This window comes from Pseudopipra pipra, chromosome 3 (genome assembly GCF_036250125.1).
Source record: "Pseudopipra pipra isolate bDixPip1 chromosome 3, bDixPip1.hap1, whole genome shotgun sequence".
NCBI lineage: Eukaryota > Metazoa > Chordata > Aves > Passeriformes > Pipridae > Pseudopipra > Pseudopipra pipra.
In genome coordinates, this window is record NC_087551.1 from 22,099,030 (window position 1) to 22,119,020 (window position 19,991).

The window sequence follows — 19,991 nt, forward strand, 5'->3', positions numbered from 1 at the left end:
ACTCCCTCCAATTTTTCCATTCCAGGTGGATCCACTCTGAGAGCAAACCCTCCACTTGGCCCGCTGCGCCATTTGCAGCTTTTTTTTGTGTGTGTTTAATGATTCTTGACCAGCCATTTAGCCTAGGAAGTGCTGTATTGCTTCCCTCCCCCCCCCCCCTTTTTATAAACGTTGTCACCATCCGCTCAGCACATGTCATTGAATAAGAGGAACCTCCAAGGACACGGCTGTGAGGGGCAGAAGCGTACTGAGATGTGCAAGCAACATTAAATGAAAAAAAATAAAAGGAAACATTGCCAAGAAACTTGACCAAAGAGAACTGATCAGCAGAAACTGGGCCAAGTTCACAACCTGTGGAATAATCTTCCACTAAGACTGAAAAAACCCATAACCCGAAAGTGATTAAAAGAAGGATTTCAGTAATTTGTTTGGGGTGGGGGGATATGTAACAAACTAATTTAAGCTAATGTAATGTTTATAAAGTTACTTAGATAATGACACCATGTATACCATTATAATCATTAAAACACAATCTATGTGTTTTTTAAAAAAACTTAGATGATTAACACAAAATCAAGTTGATGTGAAGGAACAATTACTTTTAGAAAAAAAATCAGGAGGTCCTAATATTCTGTAGAATGAGGGAGGATGCAGCTGTATGTCGACAGCTTTCATATCCTCATTTGAATAATGTGGCCTGAATCTGTCACTTTATTCATCCTCCTTATGCTCAGTGTACTCTGCATCAACAACAAATTAAGTTGTAAATAAGAGACAATCATCACTTTTGTTTTTAAGCAGCTTCTGCATGGAGAATTTCAATGTACTGTTTCTTTTTGACAGAAAGAAAGGGATTCTACACTCTGCTTATGTAAGCACAAATATGAGGAAACCAACCGAAAAGAAACAATAAGGGAGGACTTGAGAACTGCTCCAAAATGTTCTTGGAAGTACATTTCTACTACCACAGAAATTTCCTTTTCTAATAGGATATATAATGAAAACCATTTAATTTACTGTAATAATTATTCTTATTTTGCTCTAAAATTTTAGTGGGTTTTTTTTTTTAATTTTTAATTTAGAAACATCCGCTTTCCTCATCCAGGCACAAGCAGGGTATACCTCAACTAGAAGAACAAGTGAATGAAGTCAGATGTAACCTTTATGCACCCAGAAATATTATTAATCTCTAACATGATAACGCAGTACCATTTTGTGAGCAAATAAGGCATTAGTAAGGAGAAAGCAGGGGAAAGAGATTTTCTTACCTTTACGTCTGAGAAGTAAGTTTTCAGCATATTGGAACTTGGGTACCGGGTGTAAAAGAACATGAGCTTGGCCTTTTTCAAGTGATTCGGTGACAAGCCTTCCTGCATGTAGGATTGAATTAGTAAAGGAAAAATTCTTTTCTTGAGAAAGATTTTTCAGAATGTACAGACCTATGAAAGTGCCCCCTTAAATACTCTACAGTTCCCCAGACTACAGGAGAAAACACTAACAGTTAAATTGCTGTGCTGTAGTTTTCTGCAAAATAGGTAAATGTGGGACGAGAGGCCATGTAACTTAAACCCTGTATTTCCTATCAATTTAGATGCTGGGTCTCAGGGATCTTGCAAGTTTACGGATTGTGTACCATATGTATGTTCACTTGTTGCTACGGAAACAAATGCAGGAAGCATGTGCCGCAGAAAACTTATCGGAAGCTTTTTTCTCTCTCTTCTTTGCCATGCCAGTTAAAGTTTCTTTTTCTCTCAGTGTTGTGCTACTTGCACACAATAAAGCCAATGCATGTCAGACAGTCAGAGGCACTTCATGATTTCGAGCAGTTTTATACAGGCAGTACATTTCACCTGTTTCATTCGCATTGATAAATTTTAACATCTTGAGTAGCTCCCTCTAATCCTGCTGTTGCTTTGCTCCAGTGGCTGCCTTGCAAATCAAAGTGAAATCTGTGATAGGCAGAGCCCCTCGGCTGCTGAATGCCCCCACCACAAATTTGTCACCTCCTGATTTACACAGTTAACTCCTTGGAGAACGAAGCTGTATTTGGGGCTAACCAATCAATACATGTGGGCTAGCAAATCAATAAATGGCCACTTACCCTATAAGGCAGCCTATTTATCCTGGAAACATCATTACCTTTTAGATCTGTAAACAGAAGCAACTAAAAGAGTTCCCAAGGGAATGTGAAGCTAACCATAACAATCTCGGCTTGCTGATTTTTCTCCCCGCTTCTTGGCTCTCTTTTGTGAACTGTGTGCTAGGACAGCTCTGGTCACATCTGTGCCGCAGGCTGGCCCTGCCATTTCCTCAGCAAATTAATGGCTTTATAATTTATCAGAAATGAAGATGCACGTGGAGAAAATCAATGTGGTCCCCACAAGGTCAATTAAGGGTTCTTCCCAGAAGCTTCTCTAAGGACTGTTTCTCCTAAACACAATTGTTGAAAAATTCACTCAGTTCACACCTTACAGTGGGGGGGAAGGTCAACCAAGCTGACAGATGCGCTGCAGCCAAGGTGCCTCTTCTGCCTTACAGCCGGGTGCACGTCAGCACAGAACATCTCACTCTCCAAGCCTCGAGATGGGAAACCCAGACTAATTTTTATCAGCAGGGTACTGTTGATTAGCTAGGCTTTTTCGGCAGAATTCCCTTTTCTCTAATTCCTGAAATCTGCTGAAACCCTCTCCCTTCATTTCAGTTACAAGGTTCATTTTTAGATTAGAAAAATGTAACATTTAAAAAAAAAAAGCATTGACAATATTAGTTTAAAAACCTCTTATTATCTGGAAGTACATGGAAAACGGCTCAGCTGAACTTGCATTTTGTTTTAGATGCTTAATGATTACAAAGAAGATAATTTATGACTGACATACTTCTTGTGCCAAGAGAAGAGTTGAAAGAACCTCCAGTTACCTCCATTAGACTGATAGAGAAGTCTAAAAGAGCATTACACTCTGCAGTGCCATCTGTCAAAATACGTAAGTGAAATAATAGTAGCAAGCTGTCACCTATTGCTTAGTGATAAGAGTTTTAGACAAATCAAACTTCTGTGCCAGAAATCCGTTTTGTTATGTGATCCTTTCAGGAAACTGGGGGTCCAAAAGGGAACTCCAATAGGAGAGAAAAAAAAGTAATCTTGAGTCTCCTTAATTTGCAATTCCTCTGACGCTGACAACATGTTAATATTGGGTTTGGTGTATATTCTCTTTCAAAGTAAGCTCAAAGATGGACTTAAACTTCAAAAAAACCCTCTCATATTTGCTGGATTTAAGCATATTAGACAGTTGTCTAAGCATTTGGATTCCTTCTGCATTTAGGATTTTTAAATATTTTCTGCTCTAATGCCAGAGGATATTGATATTGAATGAAACATGTATTAAAAGATGCTCTGAGACTCAAATTCCCAGAAATCCATTTTTTATTAAAATTATACTTGTTCTTAAGCACTTGGCAGCCTTAAAGCAATATCAAATATGCAACAAATCTGTATATCTTGATCCTAAGGTTAACGCTTTACTGTGATAAAAGATATGATCTGTAATAATATAGCAAAAAATAGTTAATGACAGACTTAAGAGCTAAGAATTAGATAACCCTTTGCTATTTCAGAAAAAAAACTGAACTGACCAATTGCTTAATTTCCTTTTTAAGTGCTTGGGCTGAAAAGCAACTGTTCTTCCAAGAAAGCACTAGCTGTTTCCAGGATACTTACACACGCACAATGACTCATGATGAAATAGATTCAGTAAACATACAGCTGTACCGAACACGAGCTAAGCCCCATTCAAGGCCAGGAAAGAAAACGAGCACAAATAAATATTAAGGAGGTAAAGGGAGGAGGGGTGCGGAATGGAACGCAAACAAGCTCTGTCCCAGCAGCTCGTGTGGCTTGCCTCAATTCTCTTAGCTATAGCTTTGTGAAGACAGATGACATTCAATTCTATGGGTAATGCAAAATAGACAATAACTGCTGAAACTTGAGCCAGCTGCCAGGTGTAAAAAAAAAAAAAAAAAAAAAAAAAAAGGAAAGAAAAAAAAGGACAGAAAGAAAAGATGATAAATCCATAAATTAATGAAAGACATCTGCTCGGGAACATAAAAGATCAGAGGAACAGTGTACTGCAGCTGAACCTAAAGCGGTGTTCAAACAACCTGAGAGTCTCAGTGTTGTGCATTTACACAGCACAACGTTGCCTCACCTATCGCAGCAGCAGCAGAAAAATGGCTAAACCCTAAGAAATAGGAAGTGGAAGACTGGGAACAAAACATATGGGGACAAAATCTATACAAGCTCATGCGTGTTTTAACTGGAGAAGCACAGGGGTGGCACTGCACAGCATTTGATTCATTTGCACTTCAATCCTCCCAGGTAATGCTCCTCTTTTGTAAAAATATTTTTCAGTGGAGATGATCTTTCGCTTCTGTTACTGTCAGCCTGAGCCCCCGCAAATGCTCTAACAGGCTTTTCTAGCCCACGCGTGTATTGAGCTGAAGGGAAAAGGGGTAAGAATAGGCTGTATCAGTTAAAAAATCTGCACTAGCAAAGCCAAGCTGCTCCTTAAGTTACACCTCAGGTACTTTTAATCATAAAAGCTCCAAATAACTGCATCTCTGAGCATCTTCAAGACCCTCGGAAGAACAGACTGGCTGGAAACCATTTGTTCATCACACAGGTTTTATCAACAGCACAGAGTTATCCAGCTTGCTGTACAATTGCTCCTTTTTTAAAAAAAAAGTTTAATTCTAGTCAGATGTAATAACTCCTCATTTCAAAATGTTGTAATTCACTGATTACAGCTTTGACATATTGGGACTGTGAAACTTACTCCAGTTGGATTGGAATTCTGCTTAAAAATAAATAAAACTGTAGAAAGGTGCACTAATGTTTCAAAGCCCTCCTGCCAGGGAGAGCATGCTAAAGTTCTTCACCTTTACAGATGTCTTAGCACACAAACCACTGTTGTGCTTCAATTTAGATCTATGCAAATGTTTTGGGATTGAACAAGGCTATTTTTCTTGAGATGCAAAGAGGATGCATGACAAAGGAAGACCATACAGAAAAACAATTCGCTGTCTGTTTCTTTTGGAATTTGAATAAAACTTAATATTTGATTAAACAGATTAGTTTGCAAAGATACAGACTGCATTCATGACCAAGATGGGAATTCAGGCTGCAGGTGCATCTTATCTTGTTTAGCAACATACACAAACATTAACCATTTTCTTCTGCAATTCAGCAAAGAATGATCAGATACATTTTACAGGCATTATTAAAAAAAAAAAAAGAATAAATCCCAAGAAAACAAAAACCAGGCTAGTTCAGTGTTTAACTTACTACTAAAACCTGAACTTGGCTCTATCTGCTAGTCTTCTGTTCTCATCCTGGCTGCATTGTCCAGGAAAACAGATGTTGCTTTCTGTGGGGAAGAAAGATCTGCTTCTTTCAAGAAATTTGTTGCCTATATGTGCACATTCATCCATGTAAAACAAAAGCGACCACAAACCAACCAACCTCCACACCGTGCCTTTCCCTAGAAACTGTAAGCTACCTGGACAAATGAGCTGCTGCTAGGAAAAAACATCCATCCCCACAGCAGAATAGACTATGGTGCACGTGTAGAGATGTTATTTAATAAATCTGTTTGTCCCAACGGGTCTGTATCTAAACCCAGAACAAACTGCACCTTGCAACAGCATCTAGGTGGGAAAGTCAGTGTGTTTTCCCAACGGCAGGGAAAGAAGCAGGGTAATAAAAGAGAAAAGTTATCACTGTAGCACTGAGCATTTCCCCTGGCTATATCTTGAAGCAGCAGGGGACTCTTGCACCCCTGTTTCAGCAGAAGCAGCAAGCTCCATTAGCACGTACCAGCGAGAAGGAGCAGGAGAAAGGGGGAGAGATGGCAAGAGTGGGGGAGACGTGCTCCACGGGTGGCGAGGATCAAGTGAAGCCCTAGAACTACTCCTAGTTCACACGCTTGGCATGTTTCATGACTCCCCACTCCTCTCCCAGGATGGGAGAACTATTTTTATACAAAAACAATTTGTATGCCATTGTCCTGTTTAGTAGAAATTAAGTGCCCTGGCCTGAGTCTTGCCCTCAGCTGCCACTCCTGTTGACCTCAGGACTGCTTTCCAAGCACTGCAGCTTGCATTTCAATATACAGATTTTGTTTTTGGAACTGCAAAAGTAATTGGCACTAACTCTGAGTGATGCTGGAGTTAGACAGACTCCTCTCTTTTGCTGTAAAATGTAAATGGTGAGATTTCCTTGCTACCAGTGCTCAACAAGATCCTCTTTTGGTAAAGAGGTGCCTCAAACACCACATCCACTACCAGCTGGCTCTCGAAAACACCAACACCTTAGGAAGGTGCTTTCAACTATAGAACACTTTTCCCTGTAGAAATGGACCTACTCACACAGGTCAGACAGCAGCAATCTGGACTCAGACTTGACCTAAGTTACATCAAAGACCGGTGGTAATGGGCTTTGGACCTGCAGCACCTGCCTTGTCCCAGTGGTGCCCACTACCATGGGAGGGATGGAAAGTCCAGGTAACCAGCAGGTCTAGAGCCCTGACAGGACCCTCCTGAGGATTTAACATGTCTACAGAAAATGTGGTTAAAATAAGCTAAAACCACCAGAGTTATTAATCACCTAGAAGATAACCAGTGAAGAAGCACAGCCTCGGGCAGCTGCCTTCACATGATACCCCTCAAAAGAGGACAAGTTCCTCAGCATTGCTACCATTACTCAGGTAGGGGCACAGGTATTCAATTGCAATTACTTTCATCATCTTGGGAATGAAAGTAGATGCATCTGAGGCTCTGTATTTGTGCTGTTGCCTTCTGCTGGGGTCTTAGAGCTGGAAAAGTTATCAATCTACCCTTCATGCAAAATCCTCAACTTTAACATTGGGCACACATGGTATTTTATTCGTTTTCAATACATCTGTACTTTGATAAAAAACCTTTTGACCAAAAAGAACATTAGGGCAAAAGATGGAAAGCCTGGGAGGTGTTAGAGCTAAAAGAGAAAAAAAAACAAAACCAAAAAACCAAAAATCTAGTACTAGTTTCCAGGAAAAAAACCTAAAAGATTATTACTATGTCTGGATATGCCTAAATAAAGACAGAGACGGATTTTTTGCCCTAACTAAAGCCTGCTATTGAGCTAAAAAGAGAGATTTTATTATCATCTTTTTTTTTTTTTTTTTTAAGGAAGGGAAGTGTCCTGTAAATTTAATACAGCTGAAGTTTTATATTTAATTGTTCTCTCTAGCTTTCCAAAATAATTTGCTTTGTGTATCTTAGGACAAAAGATTTCTGTGTATGGCTGAACAGAGGTTAATCATGCATAGCAGGCAGCTGCACACGGGCTGAGTAACAGACCTCTGGGTGGGGGAAAGAACTTGATGCAGCCTGAATATATCAGTACCTGTGTCTTTTGTGCTTCATTTCCCTTATGCACTTCAGAGCTGAAGTCTCAGCAACAACCGGACTGTGGCTCTCTGAGAGCCCCAGCCATGACACCATTAACACGGGTCGTGTGTTGGCCTGGCACAGGAGGGAAAAGAGGCAGCCCTGGCTGGAATGGTTTTTGGACGAGGGCGCTGCCCCCTTTATCACCTCCCTGCCTGGGGAACGATCTGCCAGCCCAGGGAAACCCACTGGCACCCAGGCTGTGGGCTTGGCTGTCTTCCTGACCCCACAGGGCAGACTAAAAGGCTGGGGGAGGGCCAGAGGCTTTTTTACATGAACACCATTGCTGAAAGAGTGCTGTCAGTCAATACCACATGTTTTATTTGGCCCCACCAAGCCCCCTGCCTTCACCCCATAAGCACCCCACTCCTGCAGCACCCAGGGAAAGCCCTGTGGCACCAGCACGGCCCCTCATCCTCTCCCACCAGCCACCACCAGGTTATCGCTCATCTTTCGAAAAGGATATTGCACTTCCCGAGTAGGGCGAGATTTCGGACATGTCTTGCAGGTCGCCACACTCGGACTTTATAAGGGATAAGGAGAGGCCCTCAGCAGCACTGGGGGGGTGGGCCGGCGAGCAGGGGTGGTGGTTCATGTGGTGCGACGACATCTTGGTCCTCAGGCTGGTGGTCTCCCGGGTCAGGTCAAGGGATTCAGGGGAGGCGCGCTCTTTCCCCGGGAAGGAAGCCGATGGGGCACCCAGGGGACTCTGGAAGGGGTAGGCCATGAGGGGCAGCGGGAAGGGGTGGCGGAAGGAGGAGGTGGAGAAGCCGGCAGTGGCCGAGAGCGGGGACTGGTGCAGGGAGGCGTGGTGGCCACCAGCTGGTGGGGCCGAGGCGGATTGGTCAGAGGAGTTTTTGCGGACGACAAGGGGCAGTGCCTCGGTCTGGTCAGTGGCGCCAGGCATGGGGACGCTGCCGAAGGTGTCAAGGGGGTTGGGAATGATGACATCCCCAAAGCACTGCAGGCGCTGGTTGGCCGTATGAAAGTTGTGGTTCTCCCCATTGACGGCAAACCTTGCCTGTGGGATCTGGAGAGGTGGGAAGACCTGAGGAAGCTGGCGGGAGGGTTTAGATGAGAAAACTTTGACCACTGTGTCCACGACTTGAGACATGGCAGTGTTCAGCTCCTGCTTCAGTGTCTCGGCCAAGTGTTTGCCTTCAGGGTGGAAGGCATTTGGCCCTTGCTCCTTCTCCTTAGGACCTTCTCTTTTCGGCTTGTTCTCCGCTACCTCTTGCTCCCGGATGAGGGCCCGTGCCCGGTCAATGAACTGCCCTGGGTCCAGCTCACACATCTCATTGTCCGACCTGCTGACAGAGTCGCCGGCCCTCGCATCCATGGTTTCAGAGCGCATGCTGTCTTCAGACAGGTTGCCATCTTCATCATTTTCGGAGTCAGTGCTGTCGTAGATCTGGTAGAACTTCTCCTGCAGCTGGCGCAGCTGCTTCTGCATGTCCTCCAGCTGCTGCTTCAGCTGTCTGCGCTCCTCTCGCTTCTGCTCTTTCCTCGCTGAAACCAGCTGCTGGAAACTCTGCTGCTGCTGTTGTGGCAGCTTTTGCTTGCGTTTGTTTTCTCTGTAACTTTCTCGAGGACTGACGGACTGCGGAGCTATTTCTCTTTCATTTTCACTGCCCCTTAATGCCACGCTGGGGGAATGGCTCATACCCCGAATTATATTCTCAACCCGGGCGCGTTTAGCTCTCAGGTGCTCGTCGCATAACCGATCCACATCAAACTGGCTCATAGTTGGCCTGCCAAAAGGGGAAAGACACTCTTGGGGGCTGTCTCTTGAAGAGTTGCTGCATACATCCTCCTGATGTACTTCTGAGCCTGTACTAGAGAGACCGCTGGCTTGGAAACTGGGCTCCGTGCCACCATTTTTGTTCATGTTATTTTTCAACAGCTGGGAAATTATGGTTGCTCCTGGAAAAGGCATCATGGCATCTTCATATGAGTTCGCCCTCTTCAGCAGCTTGCGGAGTACATTTGACTTTTCCCCATCTGCATGCTGCACCACTGAATACTCGACATCCTGCTCTGAACCTTGGGGATTCATGGCACTAAAAAACGTTGCTCTTGCCTTTGCAAAAAATGCAGATGCTGTCCCTACCGTCCTTTTCACTCCAATGTCAACTCTTCTTCTCTTGGTTTGCCTGCTTAAGAGGGCTGTGCTGTCATGGTCAGGCATCACTGGACTGTTATTGTGCCATCTTCAAAAGCTTGTCAGCTGGGCTCAGCTCAAGAATCCTGGGACCCTGGCCAACAGAACAAAAGGACTGATGAATCATTTTCTTTAAATTTCTCCAAATTTCCTGACCTCAATCCTGAATAAAATGCAAAATGCATAGGCTCTGGGATTTATGGCACATTACAATTATTGCAATTTATTATGCACTCTGCTTGAAATGAAACATTTTTAAATATTTCTGCTCCACTGGTTTAAGATGGATTAAGATTTAAAAAAGCAAAAACTGCTTAAGCACCAGTAATATGATTCTCTTGCACAAATGCCTAAAATGATACTGTTTATCTTCAGAAGAAAGAGTAGATTAGAAGAACACAGCCTCTGACAACCAATTGATTAAATTTAGGGCATTGAGATACATGTTACAAAAGAAGATGAAAGTATTCCTTATTTAAGATTTATTGTTAAAACAAGAAATTGTATAAAATTTGGATTAAAAATTCAATTGCATTGTAAAAATGCAATTGTAGTTTTTAAAGAGAGATAAAACTGATATATTGTTTTAACATTCAAAGGTTAAAACAACAACTTTCATACAATTGTAGGTAAGGTGGTATATGTGTATGTGAAAGGCAAAGAAATCATAGACGCACTCAGGCTTACACTGGGGGGAAAACCTCTCTTAAATCATTAGGAAAACATTTATTCAGCAAAACCAAAATGCATTAAAATATGATATGGTCAGGATTATAGTATTTATAGAGATGTGATCGAGTAAAGGCCAAAATGTATTTTGTTAACACGGCCTCACATGTACCAGTGACTAGCCACGACAGTGTTTTGAATTCCCCATCCATTCCTTCCCTTTTTGCAACTCTCCAAGCAAACTCCGCTACGAAAGGCTGAATATTCTGTATTTCATACATTAAAATACATGATGTCAAATTTTTTGCATAGCAGAAACAAGGCATGTTCAGTGTCACATCTCTCTGCTTTAGAAAAATCTCCAAGAACAATATCTGAAATGCCCAGTGAAGCCCTTCTTACATGTAGCATTTTGAATACACAGAATCTTATTTCCTGTGACATGCAGAAAAGATGAGAAAAAATACGGGAAGATGAAAGAAATAACATCAATCAGCTGCGTGAGAAAGGAAGATACCTTCTCTTTATATGAACTCTCATTGTTTCCCAGGAACACAGCATAAAAAGATAACACACTTCCTTGCATTTTGTAAAAGGCTCTTGACATAATTTGTGACTTATTAACTAGTGATGCTAAACTCACATCGCACATAAAGCATTAGACACTTTTTCCTGTTTCTTACAATTTAACAGTGATGAAAATTAAAATATTTTTCATGCAACGCTTATCTAATATTAAACTTTACATTTGCTTAACAGAGCACAGTCTTCACAATAACAGGGTATATTGCCAAAGGCAGCATGCAGACTTTTTGGAATTGCTCCCATCTCTTTCGGTTCACCTGTAAAAACATCTACGTGCTCCCTAGGACTGCATCTGTGGCTAGTTTTAAAGAATGACTATCCATGCAAATAGGCATAATTTCAGCATGAAATAATCTGTAAAATCAAGACAGTAGTCAATGCTTAGTTTGCAACCAGGACAAATAAAAAAGCTTCTAATACTTAGAAACATTACATTAATTCTGCAGCCTTTGCCCATGTATTCTGGATGTACTAAAAGAATTTTCAGAGATTTGGTGTCAGACACAGTTATGCAAGGGACATACTGTTTGTTTACATTACTGTTCCTTGCATATAGGAGAGAAAAAAAATGATAAAAAATATATTAAAAACCAAAAATGTAATGAATTCAAATGGGGAATCCAGAGCCTTACACTGTTATCCGGTCACTGTCTTCAGAGATCTTTCCTTATCAAGAAGTACAATAAGCAAGTTAAGTTTGGCTACCTCACGATAATGATAAAATAACAAGGACTTCTGTTGCAGGGGCCCAGTTCTGCCACCTGCACACCAGGGAGCATCCCACCCTGCAAGCAACTCCCCTGGAGTCCAGGGGGACAAAAATCCTGTTATGTGCAAGGGGTAGGGTCAGGCCCTGCTTAGTAGCATGTGCTGTAAAAGACTGCCTCCTGCTTTCTCTCAATTGACGCAAATGCAGTTTTTCAAGGGGCAGAATCAGGTTCTTACAATTAGAACTTTATCTAAAAAAAAAATAATAATAAAATGAGGAGTTAGGATTTCAGAAGGGTTGTTTTTCTGAAGAACTGGCCAAGTCCTCGGAGGGTGGAAAGGGATGACCATCACCAGGGTTTTTACGTAGGCGACACTGGCACAGAATAAACCAGGGTCAAGGTTGACCTTTCAGTCTAATGGTGTTCATTTGAAACTGGTCTAAACTAATTGAAAGATAACCAAAAGAGCTCCTGCTTACTGCACATAAGTTATTCTAAAGCCATCCACCACAAAGATACTACTTGCCAATATGAAAAAAAAACAAACCAGAAACAAAACCCACCAACACCGAAAACCTTCACGCTTTTCCTTCCTTTTCTGTAGTCAAGCTATGCTTGATTGAGAGCCAGCAATACATTCCCAGACTCACACCAAAAACCTCATGACAGGTTTCAAGTTTTGCATGTTTCCCAGAAAATTCGAGGTGCCTGACCACTGTTTCCCTCTCTCTTGCCCAATCCCAACCAAGGACACACATGGGGAGGGTTTGCTGTACCCTTGAGTCAGCAGCTCAGGAAACAGGCTGTCCTGAACCAGGTTGGAAGGTCATTGCCATGCATCCTTCCTCCCCAGTGTCCATTTCCCTCTCCCCAAGCCCCTGTACCAGCCACTTTTCACCAGCCCATTCCTGCCACTGCAAACATGCGGCAGGAGGTGTTCCAGAGCGATGTCCTCTCCTTCCCTCGATGGAAGCTGAAAGCATCAGAGTTATCGTACACTTAACCTGGGTATTAAGCAACATCTCCCATTTGCCCTGGTGTTATCCTGAACCTACAGACTGCCAGCTTTAAGGCTTACGTGCCTTTCAGCTTAAATATGAGAAATAGTTCCACTTCAGCCCAACAAAACAGAATGGGTATTGAACGGTCAGTTAATATTTCAGTCTCGGAGGACCAAAACCAATTCGCACTCAAGGGAAGTGGAATGGCATGTACAGCGGGATGCAAAATCCCAGCCACGACAGGCAGACTTCAAGACTGATTAGATTAGAACTGAATAAATAAGGAACTCTTGGGAAGGGGGGGGAAATAATTAGGAAGTGCGTGTCCTTTATGTAGTACCAGTACTTTGGCTGCACGTTGTCTCAAAACTATATTTCATACAACTAATGTCTGTGTGCAGCTATCCAGAAAAACATGTTAGTAAGATAGCTTAGGTTGTCAAGATCTGTGTAGAAATATTCAGAAGCGCCACACATTTCTTTCTGAGTTACATAGTTTTAAATTTTTGAAGGTTAAATTTGGTTTATACATCACTTTTGATTCTCCTTGCATGCCAAGTGTAGTTTATGTTAAATTTACGGGACACATCTCAAACCTCAACTCGCACGGTGTGGCTTTCTCAGAAACTGAACATTTTCCATGCCCATGTAATTAAAAATCATACGAAGGGCCTCAGCACTTTCTATGTCCATCCATAAACATAGCAATAGTATTTTATTTACAAATTTAAGGAGATATGATTACAATGTAGCTATGAATAACCTCTTAACAGCACAGCAGCTACAGACATGGGTTTATTTCAGATCCATTTGATATGCATTGACATTTTAAATGGAAACATTAATTTCTAGGTCTCCAAGAGTTACTCTTACCAAACCTTTGGCTAGAACAGTCCTTAAAAAGGAGTATGATGTCAGGTATTTAACTGCACTCACTACAAATAAATCAATTTCTGTAATCAATTTTGTTAACTCATCTTGATCTACAAAGACGATGATCATTTTCTCCTAGATTAATTCATACACCTATGAGATGCAAAGGAGATGTAAATTCAAATTCACCCTTGTCAGCCACTTTGAAGACCCCTAGCCTAACCTAAACAGCCATTAAATACACAGCAGCAAAGTGCTAAACTTGACGGATATGCATGGACGAATTCAAGGAGATATCAGTTTCTAGAGCTGAAACCGTTCCTATCTTTTCACAAGCTGACTACTCTGTTTGGTCCATCATCTGCCTGCTTCGTGTCAGCCCATTATGCGAATACCACACAAGAAATTCAACATGCTTCTGCTAATAGAAATATTTAGATCTTTCACTCTAACGCGGTACATGGCGTGTGGCTTTGCCAGAATCAGGCAAGTGCAGGATGAAAATTACTCCAGTCAACAGCATTTCATGCACAAAATCACAGCTAAAATTTGAAGAACAGATGACATCTATTCAGCATAGATCTGTTCAGTGCTAAAATCACGTCAGCCACTAATGAGAAAGTACTACCTTTTTGTACAGCTCAGACACAAGTTTTCTTGGGGAAATGGTTATCCAACTCCCTTAGCTGAGATGTCTAATGAAAGAATCTGAAACAAGGCAGCAACGATGAGCAACTATTTGTGCAGTAGTATCTACTTGATTAGGATTTCTCCACAAGAAGAGGAAGCAGCAAAAACTAGAGCTTGATTTACTTCAAAATTATGCTGCCTGCTCTTTAGCCTTAAAGAAGAAAGCAATCCTTGTCTTATGAACTTGGTGACACCCAGGGCCCAATCCAACAAGGTATTCAGCAATTCCTGTGAATTTGAAACATCGCAATTCCCATCAATTACAGAGCTCGCTAACAGGAGGGATTCAGTATCTCACTAGTTCAGGCCTTTATTTTAGGGAGATACAGGGCCCTCCATCACGCAACCGTGCTCGGCACTGCTTGACAAAACAGATTTTTTGAATGAGAAAAAGAAATCAAGCTGCTCAAACTAGAAAACTGAAAACATTTTCCTCCTCTCAAGCCAGTTTGGTCCTTGTTATTTCAATGATCGTGAAGAAAATAACTCACAGGGCCTCTGTGTAGAGACAATACTGAAACATTCTCAAGATTCCTACTACAAATTCAGCCCAAGTTTTCCAAGATATTATTTTTTTCCATGCTACACAATGTCGTTAAATCACAGATCTTGAGTTACTTAATTTAGCAGTTAGGCTGCACTTCGAGTCAGAATAAATCACTATTTAGAAACTACAAATTGCAGGATTTACAATTCTGCCCTGAATCAAATTAAACTTTTCAATTTCAAAATGTGTCCATTCTTATGAACACCTTAATTTATCAACTGAACATAAAATAGATGAATTATATAAACTGAGAGGCCTCAGAGTTCAACGGGCAGGGAAGTTAACAGTATATATCGACAGTGCCATTCAGCGAATGCAAGATACTTTACAAAAACAGAGAGTTGTTAGTGAAAAGTATATACATTGTATGTTTTATCACAGTTTAACTCCTGAAATGTTGATACTCTGTCTACCCTTGAGTATTAATAAACATTTCACAGTATGTGATATTGCTGCTAAAGGTAAGATCTGGACAAAAAGCAGATAAAATAAATGCTAAATGAGCTGCAGCAATCGTAAACTTTATGTGATTGATGGCAACTCACGGAAAAACTGCGAGAAGAAGACATAAGGGATATATGCCACATGCAAATCTACGGACAAGGAAACTGCCTCCGTATAATTCATCCTGCATACTGCCAAACCTCTACAGGCGATGGAAGTGACAAATAATCTGAGCTTTTACACCTCGCGGTGACACAGACGTGTTTTCGTACCCTGTGTTCAACAACACAGGACCTTCTGCCACCGAGCAATGGCCCCGGACGCGTGGACGCCTTCCACGTGCTCCCCACCCGTCCCCAGACCCGGATGAGGGGTTTGGGGTGACACTGGCCACGCAGCCAGAAACACCATGGGGTTTGCTGAGCACTCGGGACCTGTGGGAAACTAACGGGTTTCCAAAGCTCGTGCTGGCAACTTTTACCCGACATTCAAGGGCACCTCTAATCTGCAGCCGTGTCTCCCAGCCCTGACTGACATCCCCTACTTTGTCAAAGGCATTAAGTTAATACCCCCCGTACCTGCCCTTCCGCGGACGGGGCACAAACACGCGGACGCGACGGTGGCCCCTCCGGGAGCTCCATCCCACCTCGGCCGCGCCTCCCGCGTCCGCCTGCGGACACTGATTCCCGACCCGCTTCCCGCGGCTGACCCCGTCACCCAGGCTTTCTCCGGCACAGGGAGGAGGCGGCGGCCGGGACCCCCCGCGTCCCGCTCCGCAGCCGCCCCGCTCGGCGCGCACCTGCCCCGCCGCCCCTGCGGGCAGCACCTGCCCGCGCCCCCCGCACCCCCGCCCCGGCCCTGCGGCCCTGCCCTGCCCCGCCAGACGCCGCGCAGCGACCGCGGGGGGTACGCCCAACTTTCTCCCTCTCTGCAAAGAGACGAGGGCCCCGGGGCGGCCCCGCTCCGCCCCTGCGGAGCGCCCGGTGCCGGAGAGTCGTGCCCCGGACGCCCGTCGGGCCGCCCGCTCCTGTCGGGCCCCGCGTTCTCAGCGCCCCCCCCATCCCGGGCCGAGCGCCCCCAGCGCAGCCCTGCGCGCCCCCTCCGCGCAGGCCCCACGCCCCCCCCCAGCACCGCTCCCTCCTGCGCTTTAACTCCGTGCAAACACATGGCAAAGTGCGCCGGGTCACTCAGCCGCTAAACAGAAAATCGAAAAAGCCAAGAAAGATCTCCATCAACGGCTAAGAAAGAATTAAATCCCCCCCGGAGGAAAAAAATCAACAAACAACAACCAAACAAACAGAAAGTACCAATAATCCTAATCTTTTCCCAGATCAAGGCTCTTATCCCGCGACTTGCATTTGATCTCTTCTCATGTGCTCGCTACCTACCACTCAAATCCCATTTTCTATACATTTCCACGATTCGCAGCTCGTCCCACTCTTGGAAATGAAAAAGTAATTGCAAGGCTAAGAAGAGTAAGAATAAAAAGTCCCTGTCCTTCCCGGCTTGGGTTAAAAAGGAGAAGTAGCGACATGCAAATGACAGGCAAATTGGAAGAGACAAAAAGCAAGGCAGCTATAATAAACAGGACAAAGAGGAGGCTCGGAGCAGCGGAGCAGGAGTTTAAAGCGGGGATGGGGAACTTCGGCGGGGACGGGAGGAGGAGGAAGCTCGGAACAACAAAAAGAAGCCAAATACTCGCTGCGTTTCCCGTCCCCTCAAAACTGCCCTCCAACCCACGGAATAAAATAAAGAGCGGTCCACAAAAGGTGGCAGCGAGAGAGCGAAGGAGAAGGGGGGAGGATCACCTAACAACGAGCAGGTCACTTACTCTTCAGCCCTGGGCAGGCTACGGTGAGCGCTCCATCGGGCTCCTTACCGCTCACAAATCCTTACCGCTTTATCTACCGGGGAATTAAAACTACTCAGCTAATAAAGTCACTGCAAATTTGCCCCCTGGAAAAAGAAGCACAGGTTTGATAACGGTGATCAGTATTTTGCTGGGGATTTCATCACCCCCGCACCCTCCCCCCATTCCCCCGGACCATTTAGAGCAGCCCAAGCAAGTGCGAATTAAAAAAAAAAAAAAAAAAAAAAAAAAAAAAAAAAAAAATTAAAAAAAAAAAGAAAAGACCTGAAAAGGCCGAGAAAGCGGGGAGGGACGGAGGGGGCGCGAAGGGGGAGCGGGTACTTACTCCGTGCAAAGGCGACGAAACTGAGCCTCGCTTTTTTTTTTGCCGGTGGAAAGACAGAAAGGGCGACACGCACACGCACATGCACACACACACCACCCGCGCCCCGCACACGCACACACGCACACGCGGACACGCGCGCGCAGCCGGCGAGCCCCGCCGCTGATGAATATGATAATCGGGCGAGGGAGGGCGAGTGAGTGCGGGCGGGAGTGAGTGCGGGCGGGCGGGCAGCGGCCGCGGGGCTGCGGGCGCGGAGCGCAGCGGAGCGGCGGGCGCGGAGCGGGGGCGGCGGGAGCGGTGCGGGGCAGGGCTGGGCTGGGCTGGGCTGGGCTGGCCGAGCCGAGCAGCGCTCCGCACCGCCACAAGATTTACTTTAAGACACAGCTGAAGGAAACAGGAAGACTAGACGTCACACTCGGAGTGACGTGGGCCCGGCCCGGCGCCCAATCGGGAGGCTCCTTGGGACGGACGGGGGGGACGGGGAGAACTTGGCAGGAGCGGGGAGAGAGGAGAGGGGAGCGCGGGGGGGTTGGGGTCGCCCCGCCCCGCCCCCGCGGGAAGGTGGCGGCGGCCGCGCACCTGCAGCGGGCACGGACGGACGGACGGACGGACGGATGGACGCGGGGCTGGAGCGCCGGCAGGAGCGGCCCGACGGGGCGCCCCCCCTCACCTCCACCGTGCACGGACAAGGGACGGAGAACATCCGCCCCGCATGGAGGGGGGTGGGTGAGAAACTTTAGGAAAATCACCCCCGCGTGAGCGAGGGGTGCTCTGCGGTGCCCCATGCGGTAAAGTTTTCCATGCGGGGAGACTTCCGCAGATGCGTGCCGAGGCCCCAGGGTGCGCCTGTTTCACGGTTTTAAGCATCGTGCGATGGAGCAAACCCTCGTTCGCGGGTGCTGCCCCCCGACGCGGGTCACAAACTTTAGGAGAATTGGGCCCATGGCCGCCCACCCCCCAACTCGGCGTCCCTCGCCGCCGCGCGTCGCGGGGCTGTCAGCGGGAGCCGCGCGGGCACTTCCCACGTGGGAGGCAGGAAATAAAGACGAAATCGAGCATCAGGTTGCGGCGCGTGGAACAACCGGCGATGCTGGGACACGGGTGTTCAGTGCTGTCGGCCACAGCCCCCTGCGCAGCACGCACCAAGTTTCGCTCAACTTAAACCCATCCTAGCGCGCTCCCGGCCGGCTCCGGCTGGAAAGCTTTGGGGGAAAAAAAATTTGAGAGATAAAAAGTGGATCTTCCCGGCAGGTCAGGGCTGCGATCCAGACCGAAGTTTGCCGGGCGCGCGTTGTCCCGCCGTGAGCGCGGGTTTCAGAGGTGCAGGGCAGGGAGCACCCGCACCCCCGCCCCGGCTGCCGCGGAGAGTTGCGCGGTCGCTGCCGGCGGGGAGGCGAGGCTGCACGAGGGGAAACAGCCTCAGGCTCTCGGGCGGCCGGGCAATACACCAGAGAGAGGGAATAACGCCCTGCGGAGGGCCGGGCGGCAGCGGAGTGCTGCAGGGCGCTCGGCGGCAGGTAAGGACGGCGCTGCCTCTCCGGGCCCTTCCGCCCGCCCCTCGGGGCGGCCGTCGTGCGCGGCGCCCGAGCCGGCGGGAGAGGGACTCCCGCGTGGAGGGAAGAGCCCCAATGGGATGAGGACAGGCAGGGCAGGCGCGGGCGGCCCCTGTCAAAACTTGAGCCGGCACTCTGTGCCAGCGGCGGGGGGCCGGGCCGCGCCTCGCCCCCTGCGCACCCTGCTGCTGCTGTCGCGGCCAGCTGCTCCGCTTGTCTCAGCTTCCACTGCGAGGATCTATCTCCCTATAGGAGAGCCTAGGAGAGTCGCGGCGCCGACCTCCGCGCGTGGGTGCGGACAGCAGGGCGCGCTGAGAGGGTTGCCCTGCGCGGCAAAAGTTTGGAAGCTGGCCTGGTCAGCAAACCCGCCCCCCGGTGCCAAACCTGCCCTGCCTGCGGTGGCGAAACGCGTGTCTCCCTGCGGCGGCCGTTCTCCCCGCTGCTCCGCGGCGGGGAGCGGGATCACTAACGCGAGTGGATGGGTAACGCGACAGACCACCCGCCGCCGATCACTAAGACGGGGCCCCGCCGCGCTGCCGGAGCTGCCGTTGGGGAGATGTTCCCAGTTAAAAAATTACATGTCCCTGCCTGTGTCCGGCCGGCGGATCACTAGGAGATGCAGCCAGTAACACCCGCCCTGGAGCCTGGCACCTGTGCGAGGCGAAACCTTTCGGGGGCCGCCGGCAGCGCCGGCTTCCCACCGGCGCCGCGGCGCCCGGCACGTCGGGGCTCACACGGCGGGCAGGCGGATGGGAGCCCGGCCGCTCTCACCGCGGTCCTCCCGGGCCCCGAGACAGCGGAGAGACCTGCTCCCCTCCGGCGCCCTCGCAAGCCCTGCCGTGCCGTTTTCCGAGGCCTGGCCCGAGGCCGGCGCTGGCCACCCCAGCACTGTTAGTGACCGCGAATCCCCGGTGCAACGAGGCGCGTCCCGGGACTCTCCCCTGCCGTCACTTTCCTCCCTCAGTCCGAGCGCCGGGCTGCCCCGCATCGGTGCCCGGTGCCCGCGGCGCCCTCCCGGCCCTGCGAAAGCCCCTCCGAGCCGGGACGGCTGTGCCGCGAGTGCTTTTAACGTGACACCTTT

At 47.0% G+C, this 19,991-nt stretch overlaps 1 protein-coding gene across 5 annotated transcripts in view; it reads right to left on the bottom strand.

Annotated features, from left to right (window-relative positions):
- The window catches only part of PROX1 (prospero homeobox 1), a 65,611-nt gene extending 47,882 nt beyond the window's left edge, over positions 1 to 17,729 (bottom strand). For 3 of the 5 annotated variants that reach the window (XM_064648252.1, XM_064648251.1, XM_064648248.1), the window contains exons 1-4: positions 17,358 to 17,729; positions 16,994 to 17,118; positions 7,947 to 9,737; positions 1,269 to 1,374 (exon numbers count right to left, since the gene is read on the bottom strand). In XM_064648252.1, coding sequence (XP_064504322.1) covers positions 1,269 to 1,374; positions 7,947 to 9,670 — 1,830 coding nt within the window. In that variant the 5' untranslated portion in view covers positions 9,671 to 9,737; positions 16,994 to 17,118; positions 17,358 to 17,729. Of the gene's footprint in view, positions 1 to 1,268; positions 1,375 to 7,946; positions 9,738 to 15,740; positions 15,890 to 16,993; positions 17,119 to 17,357 lie in introns of those variants that run through there. The other 2 variants (XM_064648249.1, XM_064648250.1) reach the window with 2 other exon arrangements.
- Positions 17,730 to 19,991: the final 2,262 nt, after the last annotated feature.